The sequence below is a fragment of the Lonchura striata genome, chromosome 32 (assembly GCF_046129695.1).
Source record: "Lonchura striata isolate bLonStr1 chromosome 32, bLonStr1.mat, whole genome shotgun sequence".
NCBI lineage: Eukaryota > Metazoa > Chordata > Aves > Passeriformes > Estrildidae > Lonchura > Lonchura striata.
The window spans coordinates 3,199,484-3,225,535 of record NC_134634.1 but is presented as its reverse complement, the minus strand read 5'-3'; the positions used below and the strand labels follow the sequence as shown (position 1 = coordinate 3,225,535).

General features: G+C 51.3%; 2 protein-coding genes across 3 annotated transcripts; both read left to right on the top strand.

Annotated features, from left to right (window-relative positions):
- The first annotated feature begins 4,322 nt into the window (after nt 1-4,322).
- On the top strand, nt 4,323-17,596 carry CHMP7 (charged multivesicular body protein 7). Of its 2 annotated transcripts, none has more exons than XM_021548181.3 (10): nt 4,323-4,662; nt 5,573-5,747; nt 7,457-7,642; nt 8,296-8,429; nt 8,760-8,808; nt 11,470-11,589; nt 11,931-12,029; nt 13,180-13,240; nt 14,290-14,454; nt 15,886-17,596. In XM_021548181.3, the coding sequence occupies exons 1-10, from the start codon at nt 4,373-4,375 to the stop codon at nt 15,948-15,950; spliced, it is 1,344 nt and encodes a 447-aa protein (XP_021403856.1). In that variant the 5' UTR covers nt 4,323-4,372; the 3' UTR covers nt 15,951-17,596. The 2 variants fall into 2 exon arrangements, with proteins under 2 accessions (XP_021403856.1, XP_021403857.1); XM_021548182.3 differs by having other exon boundaries at nt 14,293-14,454; nt 15,886-17,594.
- A 4,681-nt stretch (nt 17,597-22,277) lies between these two features.
- Nucleotides 22,278-23,771, top strand: LOC110480328 (D(1) dopamine receptor-like). The gene has a single exon (XM_021548175.3). It carries the CDS (start codon nt 22,358-22,360, stop codon nt 23,633-23,635), a length of 1,278 nt encoding a protein of 425 aa, XP_021403850.2. The 5' UTR covers nt 22,278-22,357; the 3' UTR covers nt 23,636-23,771.
- The last annotated feature ends 2,281 nt before the right edge of the window (nt 23,772-26,052 follow it).

Sequence of the window (26,052 nt, the reverse complement as noted above, 5' to 3'; positions counted from 1 at the left end):
TTTGTTTGTTTGTTTGTTTTTTTTTGTGGGCTAGAACTCGAGATGAAAGGGGGAAAAAAAAAGGTAAAAAGTTACATCTTTGGACTTTCTGCTGTTACACAAACGGCTCTGCTGCTGCACGCTATCAGGGGAGTGTGTGCGAAAAAAATAATTCCAATAAAAATCTGATTTTACTGAGGTGATGGAGGTGTGGTGTAATGGAGCGGTAGAGGGACTTCAGGAAGGACAGGAGCCGGAGACTTTAGAGCCCCTTCCTGTACATAAAGGGGCTCCAAGAGAGTTTTTCCAGGTCTCTTCCAACCCAAACCTTTCCAGAATCAGGATTCTGAGAGAAAGCCGGAGCAAACATCTCTCTTGCTTCCTCATCCGGACCTCAGGAATTTCTGTTCCAATCTTCCTTCCTGGTGACTCACCGGAGGGTGGAGGCTGTAGAAAAGCAGGTTTGGCATTGCAACCCTATAAATGCCCGAAGGCAGGGAAATCTGCAGGAATCAGTGACAATGCAGCCAGCACCAATGCATGAAAAACACTGCTCAGAGTGCATGGACAATGCCAAGGAGCTGCTGAGCATCTCCACCCTGCGAGGAGGCAGGAAGGCTCCTTGGATTCAGCTGGATGAGGAGGATCGCAGCTAATCCGCTCCGGATGTGGATATTTGGGAAGCATCTCCTTGGATTCAGCTGGATGAGGAGGATCGCAGCTAATCCGCTCCGGATGTGGATATTTGGGAAGCACCTTCTCCTTGGTGACACAGCAGGACAAGCCACGGCCACCTGGTTGTCTCCTTGCAGGAATTGGCAGCCTGGATGTGGCACAATTAATGAAGTTGTGATTTCAAGGAGAAGAGTTCCCGCTCCTTTCCTGGGTGGGTACTTCTATTACAAGCGACAAAAAGTATGTGGGGCCTTTTGTTTAACCAAAACCATGTGTTCTGTGCTCTGGGCACCACTGACTGCAGCTGAAGTCATTGGAGTCCTCAGAGAATGATTAATTTCTCAGTTAGAGCTGAGCTAGAACGAGGTTTAGGTCTAGGACTACAGCTAAATGCTAATCCATGTGCAAATGGGATGGGGAAGATTCATCCTCTCTAAAAAATCACCCTGATGCTCCTTAGGGAACTGCTGTGCCTGAATTCAGCCAGGAAAAGTCGGGATGTGTCCCACATGGAAGTGGACCGTGCCAGGTCGCCCCACAGTTCATCCTGGCCACTCCTCAGCATCCAGGCGCTGGCATCCCATCCTCCTCCCACCAAACACCGCTGGGAAGCCGCAGGGTTTTCTTCTCCTGCCTCGGCCTCCCCGTTTTTAAACCAGCTCTGTTATCTGTGCTGCCAAACCACAGGGAGAATATTTGCACAAAGGCAGCTCAGTGGCTGGCCCGGGGGGATTTGAACTGTGGAGAAGAGGTCAGGGTGGTCACCCTCTCCCAGTCCCCAGCCACGCCCAGGAGTGGGACACTGGGCAGACGCATCATTCCCTCTCCCAGCAGGAATTTCCATGCCAGAAAAAGCACTGTGGTTTTCATTTAAGGTGGGTTTTTGGACAGGCTCTGGCCACAAAGTGAGAAAGTGTTTATCTCCCAGGGCCAGTCCTCCAGCCTTTATCACCCCCAGCCTGTTTATCCCACACTCCCTCTGCACCCGGAATCCCCTGGAGCCAGCACAGCACTGGGGGGAAATTCAACAAGTTGAGAAGAACCCCTCTGGTTTTGGGCTCTTAAATCCCCCCCTGGTTTGCTCAGCTCTGCTGCAGGTGGAGAATAAAACGAGCGTGAGGGTTGGAGCTCTCTGAGAGCTTCTCTCAGAGAAGGGAGTCTGGAGCACGAAATTCCCACAGGGAACGAGCAATAAATGGGTGACTGGGGAAATCGAGGCTAAGTTAATGGGTAACCTCGCTGATGTTCAGACCTTCAAAACGTTCCTGTCTGTCTGACTCAGCTTCTGTTTGTTCAACATCCAGCCCTACCAAAGACTGGGGCTGTGGGAGGCTCCAATCTCCCCTCCCAGATTGTCTTTCTTGGGGCTGTGACCCTCAGCACACCCCGGGGAGCTGCTTGGGTACGTGACCATTTCTGTTTTATTTTTGAACATCACCATCCAGTTTTTACCTTCAGATCTGTGCTGCCTCCTGCCTCTCATGGCGCCTGGGAGGGCTCTGAGGCTGTGTGATAATTTTGACCTTCCCCCCCCAAAATGATTTGCCTCATAAATTCCAAGTTCCTCTTTGAAACAGGAAAAACAAAAAAACAAAAAAACGGTGAGAGGTGTCACATTTCTGTCCTCACTCACTTTGTGACCTGCTTTATTTTTGGGGTTTGTGGGGTGCTCAGGGCAAGCAGGTGGATTTTTCATCCTTTCTGCCTTTCCCCAGGCAGCTTCCCAGCCTCTGGGCAGGGGAAAGGTCAAATAAACCTTTCTCCTTCCCGTGCCAGCCCAGTGGCCTGAAAACACGGGAAAATTAAGAGTAAATGCAGAGTCTGAGCTCAGCTCTCTCCTCTCCCTTCCCTCCCCTCGAACCAGGACTTCAAAGGAGCTGTGGGATGAAGGAAAAGGGTGAGTTTGCAAAACTCCCTATCCAAACTCCTCCTTATCCAAACTCCCTATCCAAACTCCTCCATATCCAAACCCCTCCTTATCCAAAGTTCTCCATATTCAAACTCCTTATCCAAACCACCTATCCAAATTCCTGGGAAGGGCAGAGGGGAAGCAGAAACATTTGGAATGATGGGATTTATCATCCCAAAAATATGTGCTGGATCCCTGCTTCCCTGGGAAGGGCAGAGGGAGTTATTTGGAATGATGGGATTTATCATCCCAAAAATGTGTGCTGGATCCCTGCTTCTCTGGCAGAGGGGAAGCAGAACATTTGGAATGATGGGATTGATTTGGAATGCTGGGATTTATCTTCCCAATCCCTGCTTCCTTGGGAAGGGCAGAGGGATTTATTTGGAATGCTGGGATTTATCTTCCTAAAATTTTGTGCTGATCCCTGTTTCCCCATGAAGGCCAGAGGGGAAGCAGAATATTTGGAATTACGGGATTTATTTTCTCAAATACCTGTGCTGGATCCCTGCTTCCCTGGGAAGGGCAGAGGGAATTATTTGGAATGATGGGATTTATCATCCCAAAAATTTATGCTGGATCCCTGTTTCTCTGTGAAGGGCAGAAGGGAAGCAGAATATTTGGAATTACGGGATTTATTTTCCCAAATTCATGTGCTGGATCCCTGCTTCCCTAGGAAGGGCTGACCAGTGGAAACCAGGGAAGGAATTCCTTGTTTTGCATCCCTCGCCCGTCTCAGGGTCTCCACCTCTCTGGAATCTCTCCCCATCCCACAGTGGGGGGCAGCCAGGGGGGCTGAGGGGATCCATCCCCCCGGGCAGCTCCCGGCCCGGAGCCGGCTGGGATCAGCTGGGCCTTGGGATCAGCTCAGCCTTGGGATCAGCTTAAACCTGGGATCAGCTCAGCCTCGGGATCAGCTTAAACCTGGGATCAGCTCAGACTTGGGATCTGCTCAGCCTCGGGATCAGCTGAGCCTTGGGATCAGCTCAGCCTTGGGATCAGCTGAGCCTTGGGATCAGCTCAGCCTCGGGATCTGCTCAGCCTTGGGATCAGCTTAAACCTGGGGTCAGCTCAGCCTTGGGATCAGCTTAAACCTGGGATCAGCTGAGCCTCGGGATCTGCTCAGCCTTGGGATCAGCTTAAACCTGGGATCAGCTCAGCCTCGGGATCAGCTGAGCCTTGGGATCAGCTTAAACCTGGGATCAGCTGAGCCTTGGGATCAGCTCAGCCTCGGGATCAGCTTAAACCTGGGATCAGCTGAGCCTTGGGATCAGCTCATTATATTATATTATTATATTATATTATATTATATTATATTATATTATATTATATTATATTATATTATATTATATTATATTATATTATATTATATTATATTATATTATATTATATTATATTACATTACATTACATTATATTATATTACATTATATTACATTACATTACATTACATTACATTACATTACATTACATTACATTACATTATATTCCCAAATATAAAATAATATATAACAATATAACAATTCACAATAATAACATTCAATTTTTATACATAGTCCCAAATACCCCAAACCCCGCTCTCTCCCCACCATAAATGACGTCACAGTGACGTCACCGCCGGCCGTTGGGGGCGGGGCCTTTGCCCGCCTCCGGGCCGTACCACAGCGGGGGCCGAGCGGGGGGGGGACGGGACGGCGCGGCCCACCCCAAGTGACGCGGGGGTGGCAGCGCGCATGCGCCGTGCGCGGCTCCCCTGAGGCGGGCGGGCGGCCGGGCCGGGCGGAGGCCGCGGCCGAGCCGGGGGCTCGCGTAGATGTGCAGCCCGGGCGAGGCTCCCCCTGGGCCGGCCCCGGCCGGGGACCTGCCCCCGGAGTGGGAGACGGATGACGAGCGCATGGCCTTCCTGTTCTCGGCCTTCAAGCAGAGCCGCGAGGTGAACAGCACCGAGTGGGACAGCAAGATGGCCTTTTGGGTCGGGCTGGTTCTGGCCCGCGGCCGGCGGCGGGGCGCGGTGAGGACGTGCCTGAGGGAGCTGCAGAACGGCTTCGAGCGGCGGGGCAGCGTGCCCCTGGGGCTCGGCACCGTCCTCAGGGAGCTGCTGAGGTAAGGGAGGTCGGGCGGGCTGCGGGGGGATGCGGCTGGCGGTGGATCCGTGCGCTGCCAGCCTAAGGGTGAATTCTGCGCCGCCAGGCCCTGGCACGGGTTTCCCACAGGAGCTGTGGCTGCCCCGTCACTGGAAGCGTCCAAGGTTTGTTTGGCCATGTTGCTCGGAGCAACCCGAGACAGCGGGAGGTGTCCCTGGCATGGCAGGGTAGCACTGGGTGGGATTTAAGGTCCTTCCAACCCAAAGCAGTCTGAGATGCTGTGAATTGCGGTTTATGACGTGTGTGTGTGTGGAATTTGGGAGGCTGAGCTGGACAGGGAATCGGAGCTCAGCCAGGGCTCGCAGGAGGTGTGGGAGGACAGGGAATATTCCCACGGGAATATCGCTCTTTAAAGGGGGGATGTACCCTGGAATGTTGTGGTGTCGCAGCTGCCGAGGGCACTGGGATGTGTTGGGCTAATGTTTGCAACCAGAGGTTTTGTGCTGTGAAATTGGAGCCCGGGACTGGTATCTCGAAGAGGCTCAAAGCAGCAGGAGCTCTGCTGGTGACCTGAAAATTAAAACCAGTAGGTCTGAGAAACTATTGTTGCAATTTGATATAAAAACTATCCTGAAACGGCTGATTGCCCCTAAAATTGACCCTCCTGTTCATTCTCTGGTTTGATGCCTCATCAGTTTCGAGTAGAAAACTGGGAGAAACTTGTAAAATGGGAAAAAAGAGTAAATAAAAGGCATTTGGGCTTCAGAGGAAGCAGGGGAGGAATGGAAACCTCTGTGTGCTTCCAGCAATGAAATCTCGAACTTGAGCTGGATTTGTTGATAGAAAATACTCCTGGAGTGGAGGATGTGCAGGATATCCAAGGTTCAGACTGACTGTCTTCACTTCCACCTGAATTATCTTTTCCCTAGACGTGGGAAGCTCCAGAGGGAGTCGGACTTCATGGCCAGTGTAGACAGCAGCTGGATCTCATGGGGTGTGGGAGTTTTCATCCTGAAGCCCCTCAAGTGGACCCTGTCCAGCGTCCTGGGGGACAGCAAAATTCCTGAGGAGGAGGAGGTTCTGATTTACGTGGAGCTGCTGCAGGTGAGTGTTGTGGAGAGCTTTCCTGGGATTGTGCATCTCCAGGAAAAAAAACAGGAGTAATTTCATGTGCTGGGAAGGAAGGGTCAGGGATGAGCAGATCTTCGTTGCTCCTCCTGAGGTGTTCAAAAACCTGGAGGGAGATGGGTAGAGTGACTTGGAGATGGGAAGTGGATTTAGATGTTCCTTAAAAATGATGGAGCTGCTCCAAGGGCTGGGAGAGCTGGGAATGTTCACCTGGAGAAGAGAAACTCCAGGGAGAGCTAACATCCCCTTCCAGAGCCTGAAGGGGCTCCAGGAGAGCTGGAGAGGGATTTGGACAAGGGATGGAGACACAGGACACAGGGAGTGGCTCCCACTGCCACAGGGCAGGGATGGATGGGATTTTGGGAAGGAATTCCCAATGTGGCTGGGATGGAATTCCCAGAGGAGCTGTGGCTGCCCCTGGATCCCTGGAAATGTCCAAGGCCAGGCTGGAGCAGCCTGGGGCAGTGGGAGATGTCCCTGCCTCTTCAGGGGTGGCACTGGGGGGGATTTCAGGTCCTTCCATCCCAAATCGTTCTGACAATGATTTTTCAGTGACTCCAAGAAAAGGAAGGGACACAATTCCTTGCTTGTCCAGGGAGGCAGGAACTGTGCTGGGAGGCAGCTGTGAATCCCAGGCTGGAGCTCATTCCTGAGTAGGACACGAGGAACTCTCAGCCCAAGCTCCATCTGGGGATGAGCAGGGGATGGAACAGGCACAGCTTGGCCATGCAGTGTCCCACCAGCCCAGATTCCCTGGGCATTATTCCAGCTGCTCTCCCGTGGGATTGGATCCTGTCCCAGCCTCTCTTCTCTCTCTGTTACTCTGTGTCTGCAGAATGAGCCCCAGGCCTTGCTGGGGCTGTCTGGGTTACTGTGTCCAGCAGAACTGCAGGAAATCTTTAAAGGCAGGAATTTGTATTTGGTTCAAGCCTGGGGAGGGATTTCCAGGAGGTGCAGGGGAAGCCTCTGTGGTTCCTGTGCTGTTCCACAGCCTTTCAGGGAATATCAGTAACAGAATTTTGGTTTTTGTGGGTGACTGTTTTGGGAATTCCCTGTGGCTCTTTCTGAAATTCACTCCAGAACAAAACAGGAAGTGTCCAAGTTGGGAGGAAGGAGGTGTGGGAGCATTTGGGAAGAGCAGGAATGCTGTGTGGGCTGACAGCATCCCTGTGATGCCTTGGAGTGGCTACTTAGAATGGAAGCTAGACAGAGTTAGAGCATAAAAATATTTATTAAATAAAAGTATTTATTAATAATAAATAATAAAGTTATTTATAATAATAACAAATTGATAAATATTTATTTATAATCATATTAAAGGCCTTCAGTAGATACATCTTGGGTATAGGTGCACAGTGGTTTTTCAGACAGGTATGAGCTTGGTCCATTTACATATCAATGGATTAATCCTCCATTAATCCATTGGGTTAATCCTCCAATTACAGCTTCAGGTGATGAAGTAATTTACCCCCAGTTTGCTCCCCACAATTGACTTTTGTTGATACTTTTCCGAGCCTGAGGCAGTGCAGTGTCCTTGGTTCTCAGGCCTGGAGGGATTGTTTTGTGTGCCCAGGTTGTGAAGGCAGTAACTCAGCTCTCAGTGGAGTTGAGTTACGCACTGGGGCAGCACAGGATGTGCAAAATCCCAAAGGTGGAATCCTAAGGCATCGCTGGATCCCTTGCAGGAGAAGGCAGAGGAAGTTTATCGCCTCTACCAGAGCTCTGCCCTCTCTTCCCACCCCGTGGTCGCCCTCTCCGAGCTCCGCTCCCTCTGCGCCGGCCTCTGCCCAGATGAAAGGACCTTCTACTTGCTGCTGCTCCAGCTGCAGAAGGAGAAGAGGGTCACCATCCTGGAACAGAATGGAGAGAAGGTACAGGGTCCAGGTGACTGCTTTTGGGTGGTATCATCCCTGTCTTGCCTTCCGTCTGCCCGGAGAGAAATGGATTTTAGCCATTTTGGTGGCTGCAATGGGTGTTCTCTGTCTGGAAAGGTAAATTCCACGTGCTCCAGTGTTGTTACTTGGTTGTAGGTGACAAGAAATCCTCATTCTGGCATTAAACATTTGTAATAATTCAGATTTAATTTAAGAGTTAAAACATGGCAGACCCTGCAGGTTGACTATTCCCAGCTACACAAACTCCACACCTCTCGAATCAGCGTGCAATGCCACTTTTTTTGAAAAGCTTTTTATGTTTGTCACTTCCTACAGAGGTGCAGGCACTTGGCTCTGAGATTGCACTTTCCCTGAAGTATTCTGAAGTCCTTGGGAGTCTGACATTCCCTTCCACTTCCAGAATCCAGGAACAGCTTTAAATCTTCCAGGTGTTCCATTAAGGCTTTCTGTTTCCACACTGCTGGTCCTGATCCTGGTTTAATATTAAATCCTGTGGTGACTGGGACAGCCTCATGACTCCAAGGCCTAAACTGGGAGTGCAAAAAATTTCTTTTCCTTCCTTCCAATTGAAATTATTCCTAATTTAGATTTCTGGGAAGTGACTCCAGCCCGTGCTGCTCTGATTTTAGATTGTGAAGTTTGCCCGAGGCCTCCACGCCAAGGTGTCCCCCATGAATGATGTGGACATTGGAGTTTATCAGCTGATGCAGAGTGAGCAGCTGCTGTCACAGAAGGTGGAGTCCCTTTCCCAGGAAGCAGAGAAGTAATTTGGGGAAGGGTGGTGGGAACAACATCTGTGGGATGTAGAACTTTGGGACACAATTAGAAGCTGCTTTCTCCTGTTGATGTTTCCTGTCAGTAAAACAGTCACAGCCATGTGCTGGAACAGCTTTTCCAGCCTTTGTTCCCTGTTCCTTATGAAAACAAGGTGCAGGGAATGGCTGTGGGGAATGTTTGCAAGGATTTGGAGTGGGAATCAGAAGTGGTTTGAGGGTGGTTACATCCAAAATGCTCCATTGTGGTCCCCTCAGAGACAGGGGGAGGGTGGTTGTGAAAAAAGGAAGAAATTTCTTTTCCTTTTTCCATCTTCTAGGTGTAAAGAGGACGCCAGGAGTGCTTGCAGGGCTGGGAAGAAGCAGCTGGTGAGTGGAATTTGCAGGGAAATGTCCTGGAGCTGCTCCAGATCATGCCCAGGGTTCAATCTGGGGCTTCATCCCAGGGGTGTTGCAGTGAAACCAAAGCTCCCCTTAAGGTGAAGGATTTATTTTCCAGAGAGAGGTGATGAAGGGAATTGGAAATAAACTCTTAAACCCACTTGTTTTACGTGTGCCTCAGGGATTCCTGGTTGATTTGGGGTTTTTTTTATGACAATTCCAATCCCAGAATACCCCGAGTTGGAAGGAAGCCACTCAGAATCATCAAAATTCAACTCCTGGCTCTTTTGTTTCTTTTAATTTGTCAGTTAAAATATTTTTCTTGACATGATCATTTCTGTACAAGTTTAATACAAACACAAACACAGATTTCACAACCTTTCTCTGTTTTTCCCTACTTCTCGTATGATGCTACAGGCAACAAGTACCTGCTTTTAATCAGCATGAAATTCCACAAGGATTCCTTTTTCTGAAGGAAACTTCAGCACCCAGCAATGGGAATAGCTGCAGATGCCAGCTGCAATAGTTCAGATGGAATATTTTTGATGTTCAAGCTGAAATATTTAGATGTTTAGAGTTTAGCCGGAATATTTTGGATGTTAAAAATTGTAGACTTTATACTAACAGACTCTAACTCCTAAAAAAACCACTGCATTTAACTTAAAACTATTAAAAAAACCCTTCTAAAATTAATTAATAACACTAAGATTATAAGTGTATAATTTAATGAAAAATATATAATATTACAAAGTAAAAAACTTAAAATATAAATATATATATAAAATTTTTAAAATAAAACAAAACATTTTTTATTTATATTTCTCCTTATAAATTTAAATAATATTTTTAGAGCTTCATCCCCATTTTCTCATGCATTTCTGGCCAGGCTCTGTGTACAAATCTGGAGCTGTTTTATTTTCCAGCACCACTCTCACCACATGCTTGTGGCAGTGGGAAGATGCCAGCAGCTCTCATCCCCAGCAGCAGCTGCAGAACTCAATGTTACAAGTTTTAAAAGTTATTTTTTTTACTCGCTTTAAAAGTTTTTTGACCAATCACACAAAGCAAAAGCATATTGACAGTAGATTTTTCCAAGCACACGTACCTTTGGTTAAAACAGTGCTTGCTTATTTCAAATACAACACCTGCTTGTAAACCTTAAGATACAGTGCACAGAGTTCCATGATTAAGCTTCAAACTTCCTAATATCTCACTAGATATACTTTTCTGCAACTTAGGGAGTAATTCTAGCCAAGTGTTAATACACAAAGCATTGTTTTATTTGTCCTTACTTTCTACTTACGTAACTTTTCTGCTGACAAATCTTATGGCTACTGCTCAGTTCTAGCCACAGTTCTGCTGTTTTTAAGGCCTGCCTTTTGCAGCTTTCCCAAAATTCTCTGATTTTGAGCATTCCCACAGCAAGGTGCCAGCAGGAGTTATTGGACTGACCAAAGTGGGAGCGAGCCCAGGGGAGGGGAGAGTTCCCAGATTTGTGTGTGAAGCTGAGCTGAGGGCTCTGTGTGTGAGCTGAGCTCTGTGTGTGTGAGCTGAGCTCTGTGTGTGTGAGCTGAGGGTTCTGTGTGTGTGAGCTGAGCTCTGTGTGTGTGAGCTGAGCTCTGTGTGTGTGTGAGCTGAGCTCTGTGTGTGTGTGAGCTGAGCTCTGTGTGTGTGAGCTGAGGGCTCTGTGTGTGAGCTGAGGGTTCTGTGTGTGTGAGCTGAGCTCTGTGTGTGTGAGCTGAGCTCTGTGTGTGAGCTGAGCTCTGTGTGTGTGTGAGCTGAGCTCTGTGTGTGTGAGCTGAGCTCTGTGTGTGTGAGCTGAGGGTTCTGTGTGTGTGAGCTGAGCTCTGTGTGTGTGAGCTGAGCTCTGTGTGTGTGTGTGTGAGCTCTGTGTGTGTGAGCTGAGCTCTGTGTGTGTGTGAGCTGAGCTCTGTGTGTGTGTGAGCTGAGCTCTGTGTGTGTGTGAAGCTGAGCTCTGTGTGTGTGTGTGTGTGTTTGTGAAGCTGAGCTGTCTGTGAGCTGAGATGTCTCTGTGTGTGTGTGTGTGTTTGTGAAGCTGAGCTGTCTGTGAGCTGTCTCTCTGTGTGTGTGTGAAGCTGAGCTCTCTGTGTGTTCCTGAAGCTGAGCCCTGTGAGCTGAGCTCTGTGTGTGTGTGTGTGTGAGCTGAGCTGTCTCTGTGTTTATGAAGCTGAGCTCTGTGAGCTGAGCTCTCTGTGTGTGTGTGTGTGAGCTGAGCTGTCTCTGTGTGTTTTAAAGCTGAGCTCTCTGTGTATTTTAAAGCTGGCCTCTCTCTCTCTGTGTATTTTAAAGCTGGGCTCTCTGTCTCTGTTTTGAAGCTGAGCTCTGTCTCTGTTTCAAAGCTGAGCTCTCTGACTCTGTTTTAAAGCTGAGCTCTCTGACTCTGTTTTAAAGCTGAGCTCTCTCTGTTTTAAAGCTGAGCTCTCTCTGTTTTAAAGCTGAACTCTCTCTGTTTTAAAGCTGAGCTCTCTCTCTGTTTTAAAGCTGAACTCTCTCTCTCTGTTTCAAAGCTGAACTCTCTCTGTTTTAAAGCTGAGCTCTCTCTGTTTTAAAGCTGAGCTCTCTCTGTTTCAAAGCTGAGCTCTCTCTGTTTTAAAGCTGAGCTCTGTGTGTGTCTGTGTCCCTGGGCAGGCCCTGAGGTGCCTCAAGTCCAAGCGGAGGACGGAGCGGCGCATCGAGGAGCTGCACTCCAAGCTGGATGCGGTGCAGGGAATCCTGGATCGGATCTACGCCTCCCAGACCGACCAGATGGTACCGAGGGCTCCTCCCCAGCTCCTTCCCTCCTCCCTTCACCTCAGGGTGGGATTTCCCCTGGGAATGTCCCTCTGGATAAAGCTCCCCCATGGCCCGGTGTTTCTCCAAGGATCCTGCTTGGGAAGCAGCTCTGCACAGGAGCTCCCACTGTTTTCATCAGCGTTGTGCATATTTGTATTTTATTTTTAATTTCCAGGTATTTAACACCTACCAGCCTAGAGTTCATCAGCACTGTGCATATTTTTGTCTTTTACATTTAATTTCCAGGTATTTAGCACCTACCAGCCTGGACTTCATCAGCATCATGCATCTCCAACTCTTTTATTTTGAATTTCCAGGTTTTCAATGCCTACCAGGCTGGAGTGGGAGCTCTGAAGCTTTCCATGAAGGATGTGACTGTGGAGAGGGCAGAGAACCTGGTGGATCAGATCCAAGAGGTACTGGAACAGCCAGGGGGGTGTGGATATTCCCAAGAAACCTGCCCAGATATTAATTAATTATTAATTCTTTGGTTGCTTTTAATTATTTAGTTTTTTTCCTTTATGGCACCAAAGCAAACTGACTTAATTTTGAGCTAAAACATCAGCAAAAAGAAGATTTCTGTGTCTTCCGTTTTTGCTGCAATGTATTTTAATTTACTTGAAATTTGTGCATTTTGTGGGCTTTTTTTAATCAGCAATATTGGGGAAGCACCCAGCTTTCCTAGGAAATCTTTAGATGTATTAAAAATACAAATCAAACCTTTGGAAGCTGGAATGCAACTGTGTGCATGAAACAGCTTGACGTTTTGGTTTAGTTTTGTTTTTGTTCTGTTCTTATTGTTTTATTCTGTTTTTTCCTATTTTTATTTGATTTGTTGTATTTTAATTTAATTTTAATTCTAATTTTATTTTATGTTTATTATTTTATTTTATTTTATTTTATTTTATTTTATTTTATTTTATTTTATTTTATTTTATTTTATTTTATTTTATTTTATTTTGTTCTGTTTTATTTTATTGTTTGTTTTTTTTTTTTTTATAGCTTGGACTTGATGATCTCAAAGGTCTTTTCCAACCTAGTTAATTCTGTAATCTCCTGCATTTCAGTGAGGGAAATGAGTTAATTCTGCAGGAATTGAAGTGAGCAGAGCAGTCTGGCAGTCTAAGCTGGTGTGAAAAACAGCCAAGGATTAATTTTTTAGCACCATCAGCTCAAACTGAGCCTTCAGCTCGAGCTGAGTGGCTGCAAAATGCCGTGGTTGGGATGTGTTGGTCTTCAGCTTCCTGATTCTGAAGCCCAAGCTGCAATTTCAACTCATGATTTCTGTAAAAAAGCTCCAATTAGAGCGATAGTTTTACTCCCACTGTGAAATTCTGCTTTAGGTTTGATCCTCAAATGTGCCATCCTTGGTGTTGTTATTTATTATTGTGAAATAATCTTCATGTTCCTTGTGAAAACCAAGGTGGAAATGTCTTTTGCACTAATTCCTGCTGCCTTCAGGCCAGCTTCTGATTTGGTTCGTTATTTCCACTCCCGATAAAGCAGCTACAGTAGGGCACAAAGATAATTTCTAATCTGTACATGATTGTGTTTGTTTTACCTCAGCTTTGTGACACTCAAGATGAAGTGGCCCAGACTCTGGCTGGAGTGGGGATCAATGGTCTGGGTATGTCCTGAGTGTTTTATCCTTTGCTCCTCCTTTCCCTGCTCCTCCTTTCCCTGCTCCTCCTTTCCCTGCTCCTCCTTTCCCTGCTCCTCCTTTCCCTGCTCCTCCTTTCCCTTCTCCCTCCTTTCCCTTCTCCCTCCTTTCCCTCACTCCCTTTTTACCCTGCTCCTCCTTTCCCTTCTCCCTTTTTACCCTGCTCCCTCCTTTCCCTGCTCCCTCCTTTCCCTCACTCCCTCCTTTCCCTGCTCCTCCTTTCCCTTACTCCCTCCTTTCCCTGCTCCTCCTTTCCCTTACTCCCTCCTTTCCCTGCTCCTCCTTTCCCTCACTCCCTTTTTACCCTGCTCCCTCCTTTCCCTTCTCCCTCCTTTCCCTGCTCCCTCCTTTCCCTCACTCCCTTTTTACCCTGCTCCTCCTTTCCCTTACTCCCTCCTTTCCCTTACTCCCTCCTTTCCCTTACTTCCTCCTTTCCCTTACTCCCTCCTTTCCCTTACTCCCTCCTTTCCCTTACTCCCTCCTTTCCCTGCTCCTCCTTTCCCTGCTCCTCCTTTCCCTGCTCCATCCCTTTCCTGCTCCCTCCCCACATTCAGCACCTTCCTGGGGGAATAAACTCTTCCCAAAATACCAAAGTTGGTGCCTTGAAGGGAATGGGGAGCAGGGAGTTCTCCCCTCTGACACTTCATTCATCTCCAAATCTTCGTGGTCCCCATTTGGGGCTGGATTTCAGTTCAAAGCTGGGTAATGTCAATTTAAATCTATTTTTAGGGAGGCTGCTGCTTTGTTTTGTTGAAGTGATGAGCTTTTTCCTCTGGCCTGGTTGCTGCTGCAGCTTGTTTGCCTCTGCTGAAAGGTGCCAGAGCTTCTTGGCCTCAGTGCCAAGAAAAAAATATCTCCTCCCTGAGATCAGGACTGAATTTTCAGTCCTTTAAAAGAAATACAGGAAACTCCTTGGGAGTAGCAATGGATGGAAGGAATAACAGTTTTGGATCTCAATCTGTGCCGTGAGGATGCCACTGAATTCTCCTTGGAGCTGAAATATTTTCTTTAATCAGCAGAGATGGACTCTGAGGAGCTGGAGAAGGAGCTGGACAGTCTCCTGCAGGACTCCAGCAAGGATTCCCTGGATCTGCCTCCCGTTCCCCAGAAGGTGCTGAGTGCCTCCATCTCCGATGCCGAGCTGGAAGCTGAGCTGGAGCAGCTCTCTGTGTCTGCTGGAGGTGGGAATGGCAGCAGGGCCTGGGAGGGAGCTGCTCTGGGAGCTGGGACAGCCCCGAGCAGCACAGGGGTCAGCAGAGTCCTGGGCGAGCTGGGAATTCTGCCTGGATCCTGCTCAGGCAGAGCTAAACCCATCCTGGGAGAGCTGGGAATTGTACCTGGATCCTGCTCCAGGAGAGCTAAACCCATCCTGGGAGAGCTGGGAATTGTACCTGGATCCTGCTCAGGCAGAGCTAAACCCATCCTGGGAGAGCTGGGAATTCTGCCTGGATTCTGCTCCAGCAGAGCCAAACCCAGTCCTTGGAGAGTTGGGAATTCTGCCTGGATTCTGCTCCAGCAGAGCCAAACCCAGTCCTTGGAGAGCTGGGAATTCTGCCTGGATCCTGCTCAGGCAGAGCCAAACCCAGTCCTGGGAGAGTTGGGAATTCTGCCTGGATTCTGCTCCAGCAGAGCCAAACCCAGTCCTTGGAGAGTTGGGAATTGTGCCTGGATCCTGCTCCAGCAGAGCCAAACCCATCCTGGGAGAGTTGGGAATTCTGCCTGGATTCTGCTCCAGCAGAGCCAAACCCAGTCCTTGGAGAGTTGGGAATTCTGCCTGGATCCTGCTCAGGCAGAGCCAAACCCAGTCCTGGGAGAGTTGGGAATTCTGCCTGGATTCTTCTCCAGCAGAGCTAAACCCAGTCCTTGGAGAGTTGGGAATTGTACCTGGATCCTGCTCCAGCAGAGCTAAACCCATCCTGGGAGAGCTGGGAATTCTGCCTGGATTTTGCTCCAGCAGAGCTAAACCCATCCCTGCTCCAGCAGAGCTAAACCCAGTCCTGGGAGAGCTGGGAATTCTCCCTGGATCCTTTGCCAGGGGTGGAGGGAAAGCTGGAGGCTCTGTGAGGGAGCTGCTGCTTGGACTAATTGCATTTTTAAATGTAATAAAGTTGTACAAAGCCCTGCAGTGTTGGAAAGGATAAAAGAATTTCTTGAACAGGATTTGTCCAGCAGTCAGCATCTTCCCTGGAATGCTCTTTATGTGGGACAGGCCTGCTTCAACTGGGCTTTATTTACTGATAGGGAAATAAATAAATCATATCTTTCGATTTATTAATGATCCTTTTGGGTCCCTTCCAACTCAGGATATTCTATGATTTAGTAATGGTGAATGGCCAGAATTTATGGGCTTGAGCTGAGCTTTCCCTACACCTGTCCTGGACAGTTTCAGTTTTCCTTTTGGGAATCTGTTCATGAACAATTCCACAGAATTGGCCATGTAGTTTTCCTTCTGTTTGAGCAGGTTATAACCTCAATTTCCAGAGCATGTGATTCCAGGGGGGTGGAGCATGGAGCTGATCAGGGAAGCACCAGGGCACTCTGGAACTGCATTGGGTGGTTGTGGATGTGTTTGATGAGTTCTGATCTCTTCCCTGTTGCAATTCCCTTCACAGATCTGGCACAAAAGACTCCCTCTGCTTCTTCTGAACCCAAAACAGCTCTGGGACTGAGCCTCTGAAGAGCCAACAGAATCCTGTTGCTGCAGTTTGGGAAGTGTCTCAATGTTCCTTAACTGATGACCAGAACTTCCAAGGAGAGGGGGACACCCCCTGTCCTCCTGGATCTGTCTTTGCTCAGCAGCAGGAGCTCCTGCCATGACAATCCACTCTGGACCTGGCCCCAGCTGGTGTTTGTCATCTCTGTGCCAACATCTGCTCTCGACCTGCCTCGTGGCCCCAAGTCCCTGCCACATCCAGTCTTCCCTCCTGGGAACACGACTCCAGCCACGATGAACTCTTCTGTGTCCATACCAGTGCTCGGTTTTGGGTTTGATTTTGATTTCTCTTCTTTTGCTGTGGCTGATGTTGAGAATCTGGGTAGCAGCAGCGTTGCAGTGGCTCAACATTTGGCTGTGTGTGTGGTTGTTTAGAGCACTTGGCACATCAGTCCTGCCCTTGTTGTACCTGCAGCAGCTTAAAACACCTGGTGCTTGTTGTGTCCCTCCCTCTGGATCCTGCACTGGCAGCCAGGCACTGGAACTGCTCAGTTTGAGGAGGTTTTGGTGCTGCTCAGAGAGGGCAGCAATGGCAAGCACAAAAGAATCCCTCTCTCTGCAATGACATTAAGGCCTTAAAAGGGAGACCTGCAAAAGATTCCCCCCGAGGAGTTCCAGGCTCTTGTGGCCAAGGCTGTTCTGCTGGCACTTGAAATTGGAGCTGGTGGCTATTTTTGTGTCATCCCTGCGAGAAAAACTCCTTGGGAGCTGCCAGGGAGGGATTTGGGGTGGGAAGTAAAGGGATCCCTTGGGAGAGCACAGCTCCACGGAGCAGCCTCGGCTTTGCCTGGCACTGCGCTCCCGCGGGATGTGTGTTCCCAGAGAGCCCCAGACCAGCCCCTGTGGATGTTTTTGATGCACAAAACCCTGAGCACCGCAGCTGCAGCTGCTGCAGGGCTGCCTCTCCCCCCCCGGGCCAAGCCCTCCTCTTTTGCAGGTCACTTTTTACCCCTCGCGTGCACACGGAAGCGTGGGAAGCCCAAATCCCTGAGAAACGGAGCTCCAGGGGGGGAATGTGCCCTTTCCTGGGATTCCTGAGCCTGGCAGGGGAGTGCCTGGCTGCCTGTGGATGGATCACCAGCCCTGTGCCCCGCTCCCAGACTGGGAATGTGTTCCAGTTCCACTGGGAATGTCTTCCAGTTCCACTGGGAATGTGTTCCAGTTCCACTGGGAATGTGTTCCCACTGCACTGGGAATGTGTTCCAGCACCACTGGGAATTTATTCCAGTACCACTGGGAATGTGTTCCCACTGCACTGGGAATGTGTTCCCACTGCTCTGGGAATGTGTTCCAGTTCCACTGGGAATGTGTTCCCACTGCTCTGGGAATTTATTTCAGTTCCACTATGAATGTGTTCCCACAGCACTGGGAATGTGTTCCCACTGCTCTGGGAATGTGTTCCAGTTCCACTGGGAATGTGTTCCCACTGCACTGGGAATTTTTTTCAGTTCCACTATGAATGTGTTCCCACTGCACTGGGAATGTGTTCCAGCACTTCCACGCTGCCTCTCCAAACCCCATTCCTCAGCTTGGGATAATGGGAATGAGGGCTGGAATTTCCCCTCCTGGTGATCATTTCTCGCCCGCTCAGTCCCAGCCTGGGGCCGGGGGTGGCACTGGGGGTGTCCCCAGGGCTGGGGTGGCACTGGGGGTGTCCCCAGGGCCGGGGGTGGCACTGGGGGCGTCCCCAGGCCGGGGGTGGCACTGGGGGTGTCCCCAGGGCTGGGGGTGGCACTGGGGGCGTCCCCATGCCGGGGGTGTCCCTGGGGGTGGCACTGGGGGTGTCCCCAGGGCTGGGGTGGCACTGGGGGTGTCCCCAGGGCTGGGGGTGGCACTGGGGGCATCCCCAGGGCTGGGGTGGCACTGGGGGTGTCCCCAGGGCTGGGGTGGCACTGGGGGTGTCCCCAGGCCGGGGGTGGCACTGGGGGTGTCCCCAGGGCTGGGGGTGGCACTGGGGGTGTCCCCGGGGGTGGCACTGGGGGTGTCCCCAGGGCTGGGGTGGCACTGGGGGTGTCCCCAGGGCTGTGTCCCCCCTGTCACCTCTCGGCTGCGCAGGCTCCTGCCGGGGCAGGGGGAGGCTGCACTCACACTTCCCCCATGGAATGATGTACAATGACTTGAAGCTCTGTGTTCCTTTCCTCTGGAAGTAAATGGGAGAAAATCCTCGGTGTTTTCTGCCTGTGTGTGACAAAAGGGCTGGGGAGGGACCCGAGGGGCTCCTGTGCTTTGTCCCTGTTCCAGCTGCTCTTCCAGCTGTGCTGGGATCCAGGGACAGTCCTGGGCTGCTTTATCCAAACCCAAACTGAGCAACTGCTCCACCAGACTTTACCCTGGGTTTTAAAAGCCAATTATTAAATATTACCACATTTAATAATTTGTCTGTTTTTCCTGAGCAGGCTCTGCTGCTTTTTGGGTGGCACTGCCTTCATGCCTGGTGTCATTTTGGACACAATTCCTGTTTTTCCTGATCTTTCCCCTTCTTTTTTATCACTCTGCACCTCAAACCTGCACTTTGAAGGCTCACAGTCACAGCCCTTTGCCCATGGAGAAAAGGAAATCTCTTCTAATGAACCCTTTGGTTTTGTACCAGACAATTCCTAATTCTGATTTTGGGGCAGGTCTTACCCAGCTTCTTGTTCTAATTGTAATTAACCTGGTACTGGTTTTCCCTCTGCCTGAAGAAAATCGATGTAAATTGAGTGGCCTGGTGTATAAAAAACCGAATTTCTTTCTAAAACCACAATGCCTAAACCTGGAATCCCCAGGCTGTTGATGCTGTTCCCTCTGGCTGAGGTTTGTTTGATCCCTGGAGAGCTCCCGTGGATTTTTTACGGGGCTCAGGTCTCACCTACAACCTGGATTTTTGTTTTTCAAGTCTGACTCCTCCTCCTTTCTCCCCTGATCTCAGAACTTGTCCCGTCCCTGGAGATGTGGAGGGATTCCTGCAGGAATAAACACTCGCCTGTACTCCTGGGATGCACCAGCCGTGGCACTGAGGAGTTAAACCCGAGCAGCTGCTGCTTTATTTGGAGTGGCTGGTAATTTTCTGCCTTTGATGCAGAGTGGGGGATGCAATCAGGGTGCCTGAATGGAGAATTTTCAGGATATTTTGGTGAGACAGCAGGGAAAGGAAATCAAGGGCGGCCTCTTACTGGGTGAGGAAATTAAATATAAAAACTTGGAGCTGAGTTGCCACCAAACTGGAATCTTTTCATGCTGAGAGCTGTTTAAAATAGTGCTTAACTTGAGCCTGGAAAAAAATAGCTGCTGAACTGTTGGTGATCAAATAATGCAGCTTCCTCAGGGAGGAGATTGATCTGATCGGATCTGATCCGATCCGATCTGATCCGATCCGATCTCTCCCAGGAGGAGCTGCTGGGTTTGGTTTGTGGCAGTGGTGGCACTGGATCTGTCACACAGAGCAGGGTGACACTGATCTGTCACACAGGGCAGGGTGACACTGGATCTGTCACACAGGGCAGGGTGACAGTGGATCTGTCACAGAGCAGGGTGACACTGATCTGTCACAGAGCAGGGTGACACTGATCTGTCACACACAGCAGGGTGACACTGGATCTGTCACACAGGGCAGGGTGACACTGATCTGTCACACAGAGCAGGGTGACACTGATCTGTCACACATCAGGGTGACACTGGATCTGTCACACACAGCAGGGTGACACTGGACCTGTCACACAGGGCAGTGGTGACAGTGGATCTGTCACACACAGCAGGGTGACACTGGCCCTGTCACACACAGCAGGGTGACACTGGACCTGTCACACAGGGCAGGGGTGACACTGGATCTGTCACACAGGGCAGGGTGACACTGATCTGTCACACAGGGCAGGGTGACACTGGATCTGTCACACAGAGCAGGGTGACACTGATCTGTCACACACAGCAGGGTGACACTGGACCTGTCACGCACAGCAGGGGTGACACTGGCCCTGTCACACACAGAGCAGGGTGACACTGGCCCTGTCACACACAGCAGGGTGACACTGGACCTGTCACGCACAGCAGGGTGACACTGGACCTGTCACACACGGCAGGGTGACACTGGACCTGTCACGCACAGCAGGGTGACACTGGACCTGTCACACACAGCAGGGTGACACTGATCTGTCACACAGAGCAGGGTGACACTGATCTGTCACACAGGGCAGGGTGACACTGATCTGTCACACACAGAGCAGGGTGACATTGATCTGTCACACACAGCAGGGTGACACTGGACCTGTCACACACAGAGCAGGGTGACACTGGACCTGTCACACACAGCAGGGTGACACTGATCTGTCACACACAGCAGGGTGACACTGGACCTGTCACACACAGCAGGGTGACACTGGATCTGTCACACACAGAGCAGGGTGACACTGGATCTGTCACACACAGCAGGGTGACACTGGACCTGTCACACACAGCAGTGGTGACACTGGACCTGTCACACAGAGCAGGGTGACACTGATCTGTCACACACAGCAGGGGTGACACTGGATCTGTCACACACAGAGCAGGGTGGTATTGATCTGTCACACACAGCAGTGGTGGCACTGATCTGTCACACAGAGCAGGGTGACACTGATCTGTCACACAGAGCAGGGTGACACTGGACCTGTCACACAGGGCAGTGGTGACACTGGACCTGTCACACACACCAGGGGTGACACTGATCTGTCACACACAGCAGGGTGACACTGATCTGTCACAGAGCAGGGTGACACTGATCTGTCACACAGCAGGGTGACACTGGACCTGTCACACAGAGCAGGGTGACACTGATCTGTCACACAGAGCAGGGTGACACTGGACCTGTCACACAGGGCAGTGGTGACACTGGACCTGTCACAGAGCTGTGGTGACACTGGACCTGTCACACACAGCAGGGTGACAGTGGATCTGTCACACAGGGCAGTGGTGACACTGGACCTGTCACACACAGCAGGGGTGACACTGGATCTGTCACACAGCAGGGTGACACTGGACCTGTCACACAGGGCAGTGGTGACAGTGGATCTGTCACACAGGGCAGTGGTGACACTGGACCTGTCACAGAGCTGTGGTGACACTGGATCTCACAACCAGCCTGGTGACACTGGATCTGTCACCTCGGTAAGTCACAGCCCAGGATGGCAGTGGCAGCTCATGGTGGCACATCCCAAGCCAGGAGGCTTCAGGAAATCCTTTGGGAGCTCCAAAATAGAAAATTTTAGAGTTGTTAAGGTTGGCGAAGACCTCCTGACCATCAAGCCCAAGAGTGGCCTCAGCACTGCCAAGGCCACCCCCAAACCGTGTCCCCAAGTGCCACAGCCACACCTGACTGGAAAAGGAGCTTGACTTTCTGGTTGATGTTTGCAGTTATCCCTGAGGTGAAAGCTGATGTGGAATGAACTGGGAATTAAGGAAATCGTGATGAACTTGAAAGAGAAGCATCCTTGCTGAAAGTAAAATCCATTAATTAAAGACTAAAAAGCTTCTGCAGGTGGTGTTCAGCATCCTCGCTGGTTCTGCAGGTAACCTGTGCTGAAAAAAGATCTGAGGCTGCTTCGGGCAAGACTTTCAAAAAGAAAAACCTTCCAGGTTTGTACAGGATTTTTAGATGTGTTTTTTGACTTTTTTTTTTTTTTTCCCCCTGGAGGAGGAATTCTGCAGTGGACATTAAAAGGCAGTTTTGCACCAGCTCGGGGCAGGGAGGAGTGATTGGTTTGGGGTCATCTCTGAGCTGTGACTCAGCGCTGGGCACGGAAATCAGGCACCTTTTATGCAGAAATCACCATCAATTTCTGTGCTCATTTGCGTCGAGGACCCTCCAATCTGACTGGAATGATTATTTCCCCTCTCACCGAATTCCCAGTGACTCACCCTGTGGATTCTCACTCGTTCCCGGGGCAGAGGCAGATCCCACCTGAGGCAAACCCAACCCAGAGGGATTTGGCTGCAGGGGGAAGAGCAGGGGGCTGTGAGCAGGGAGCAGAGGCAGCTCAGACCCCTCCCGGCACGGATCCCAGCCTGGCCACCAAAGGGATCTGGGAATTCTGCAGGAGCGCCAGCAGGTGAAGAAGAGAGAGGAGAGAGGAGAGGGAGGAAGGTTTGCAGCAAAGCCCTGGGGGTGAGTTCTGGCTCCTGGGAGCAGCAGAGGAAGGGAACTGGCGTGGGAGGCAGGAGGGAAAATCCAAGCTCCAAAAATCCACAAATCCTGTCAGCAGAATCTTGGAAAGCAGCGAGAGGTTCTACCACTTTTCCTGTGCTGGATTGCAGCTTGGAGCTGCTGTGGGAGCAGAGAGAAGAGGGAAAATGGGCTCTGGATGCTGATGGAGGCTTGAGCAGCTGAGACACCTCGGCAGGACGGGACGAACGGGGCAGCCATGGATGGGTTTCACCCCTCGGCAGGAGCAGCTGGGCACGGGCAGGACGTGCTCGGTGCCACCAGCCGGGCAGGACAAAGGCTGTCCCCGCTGTCCCTGCGGGTGGTGGCGGCCGCCTGCCTGTCCCTCCTCATCCTCTGCACGCTGCTGGGGAACGCCCTGGTGTGCGCGGCCGTGCTCCGGTTCCCACACCTGCGCTCCAAGGTCACCAACCTCTTCGTGGTGTCCTTGGCCGTGTCCGACCTGCTGGTGGCCGTCCTGGTGATGCCCTGGAGAGCCGCCAGCGACGCGCTGGGCTTCTGGCCCTTCGGGGCTTTCTGTGACCTCTGGGTGGCTTTTGACATCATGTGCTGCACGGCCTCCATCCTCCACCTGTGCCTCATCAGCGTCGAGCGCTACTGGGCCATCGCCAGCCCCTTCCTCCACCCCAGGAGGGTGACACAGCGCCTGGCCTTCATCACCATCGCCGTGGCTTGGCTGCTGTCCCTCCTCATCTCCTTCATCCCCGTGCAGCTGCGGTGGCACAGGGCCCGGGGGCCGCCCGGCCGGGAGCAGCCGGGCCTGAACGGCTCTGCGGAGGAGGGGAGCTGTGACCCCAGCCTCAGCGGGGCCTACGCCATCTCCTCGTCCCTCGTCAGCTTCTACATCCCCGTTGCCATCATGCTGGGCACCTACGGCCGCCTCTTCCGCATCGCCCGGCGCCAGCTCCGCAGGATCTCCTCCCTGGAGAGACCGGCGGGGCGCAGCGGCCGCCCTCGGGAAACCTCCCTGAACAACTCCCTCAGGAAGGAGACCAAGGTGCTCCAGACGCTCTCCATCATCATGGGCGTCTTCGTGTGCTGCTGGCTGCCCTTCTTCGTGCTCAACTGCCTGGTGCCCTTCTGTGCCCCCGAGCCGTGCGTCAGCAGGGCCGTGCTCAGCGCCTTCACCTGGCTGGGCTGGGCCAACTCTGCCCTCAACCCCATCGTCTACGCCTCCAACGCCGAATTCCGCGCCGCTTTCGCCTCCCTGCTGGGCCGCGGCAGCGCCGTGGAGAAGACGGCGACCTTCAGCAAGGAGCCGGCGTCCTTCCGCCCCGACACCAGCGAGCCCAGGGCTCCGCAGCCCCCCAGCCCGCCCCAGCTGCTGCCCCACGCCGTGCTGCAGGTGGAAAACCACGAGCTGGCCTTGGAGAAGGTTCCTCCGGGTTCCTCCCCACCTCAGGACGCCCTTCCTGGGTGTGGAACGCCGGTCTGGCCGGGGAGGATTCCCCCTCTCGCCAGCGGCGCCTTCCATTGAGCCTGGCTGGGAAAAGGGGGAGCTGGGCATTCCCGCCAGCCCCTTCTCCGAGGACACTCGGGGTGCTCCGCTCTGTTTGCACCACCCCGGCCGGAATTCCAGAGCCGTTTTCCAGGTGTTTCTGTCTCGTGGCGTTTTTGAGAGAGAGAGGACATCAGTTACGAGATTTGAGCTACTCCAGCCTAGACCTCACATCTGGGCCTTGTGAGGCCTCCAAGCCCCTGACGCAGTTGGAAATTAAGAGTTTGTGACACAGAAATTAAGAGTTTGTGACACAGAAATTAAGAGTTTGTGGCACTGTTAGAAATTAAGAGTTTGTGACACAGAAATTAAGAGTTTGTGGCACAGTTAGAAATTCAGAGTTTGTGGCACAGTTAGAAATTCAGAGTTTGTGGCACAGTTAGAAATTAAGAGTTTGTGGCACAGTTAGAAATTAAGAGTTTATGGCGCAGTTAGAAATTGTATTAAGGTGTGATGGGGAGCACTGGGCTGTCTGGGTGTGAAGCAGCACAGGTTTATAGTGGGAGGTTTAGGCCACCTTAAGACAAAGGTAAACAATGTTGGCTTGCCAATGAGAGTGCCTTTGTAAACTATGTAGAAGCTTATAAAAACTTCCATCTTCTCTCAAATAAATGGAGAATGTTGCATTAATTATATTGACTGGATGTGTGTTCTGTCCGGCCAGCTACCCCGATTTTATGAGGCCCCTGGCTTTTTTTCTGGATTTTTGGCCCCAGCCCAGGTGGGCAGCGGGGTGTGGATCTCAGATTCAGTCAAAGAGAGAAACGAAAAGTTTCTAAGCAGGCAGAAGCTGGGAATCTGTTGGAAAAGAATGCAAATAAGAGGTTTTATCTCCTCGTGGTTCACATTGTTTATAGTTAAGTTCTAACATGCACTGTGCACCAATGGTGTGCGTTGTTTTCCCTTCAGGATCAATGGAATTAGCCTGGACAAAGCTCTGTGTGGAGAGTGATGCATTTTGAAATAAATCAGAGTTTTACTCTTCTCTTCATTCCCGTCCTGCCTCAACAGCGTCAGCGGGGATTTGCGTTGCTGCTTTCTCCAGTTCACCCATGGGGAGAAAACCTCACTTTGTGCAAAAGATGGAAATGGCAGGGCCGGAATTCCTGGAATTCCTCTTTCCCAGTGCCTTCAGCTGAGAGGGCAGAGATGGTTGGGTCTCCTGAGCCTCTCCCTGGCCAGGAAGTGAAAACCCAGCTGTGCCTGAGGGGACAGGCGCCTTTGGCCACTGCCTTTGTCTTGTGGCCACCAGCCCGAGGCTGCTGGGTGGGCGCTGGCCAAATCCAGCTGTTCACTGGCCCGAGGCTGCTGGACAGATGTTGGCCAAATCCAGCTGTTCACTGGCCCAGGGCTGCTGGGTGGGCACTGGCCAAATCCAGCTGTTCACTGGCCCAGAGCTGCTGGGTGGGCGCTGGCCAAATCCAGCTGTTCACTGGCCCAGGGCTGCTGGACAGATGTTGGCCAAATCCAGCTGCTCCATGGTTGCCAACTGCTGCTGGCAATCCTGGCTGGAGCTCGGTGGGGCCGTGCTGGGCTGTGTGGCACCTCCAGCCATGGAAAACCAGTGGATTATGTGGGAAGGAGGTGATGGAATTCCCGGGATAACGCCCCTGGGCTCAGCTCTGGCTGTCCCTGTCCTCAGGAAATTCCATGGATTTCCCGGGATAACGCCCCTGGGCTCAGCTCTGGCTGTACTTGTCCTCAGGAATTCCATGGATTTCCCAGGATAACTCTCCTGGGCTCAGCTCTGGCTGTCCCTGTCCTCAGGAATTCCATGGATTTCTCAGGATATCTCTCCTGGGCTCAGCTCTGGCTGTCCCTGTCCTCAGGAATTCCATGGATTTCCCGGGATAACGCCCCTGGGCTCAGCTCTGGCTGTACCTGTCCTCAGGAATTCCATGGATTTCTCAGGATAACTCTCCTGGGCTCAGCTCTGGCTGTCCCTGTCCTCAGGAATTCCATGGATTTCTCAGGATATCTCTCCTGGGCTCAGCTCTGGCTGTCCCTGTCCTCAGGAATTCCATGGATTTCCCAGGATAACTCTCCTGGGCTCAGCTCTGGCTGTCCCTGTCCTCAGGAATTCCATGGATTTCTCATGATAACACCCCTGGGCTCAGCTCTGGCTGTCCCTGTCCTCAGGAATTCCATGGATTTCTCAGGATAACTCTCCTGGGCTCAGCTCTGGCTGTCCCTGTCCTCCAGGTCTGGACACCTTCCCTGGAGCTGGGCGCAGTTTTTGGGAGCGGTTCCGTGTCTGGAGTGTCTGGAGCTGTGGCAGGAAGGATTTGGTGGCTGAAATTCCGCTCTGGCCCTGGGAAGGAGCTGGGATTGCCCGGCTGAGGGCTCCTGGCAGGATCAAAGCCGTGGTTTTGCCTCTGGATGTTTGGAGCCTTTGG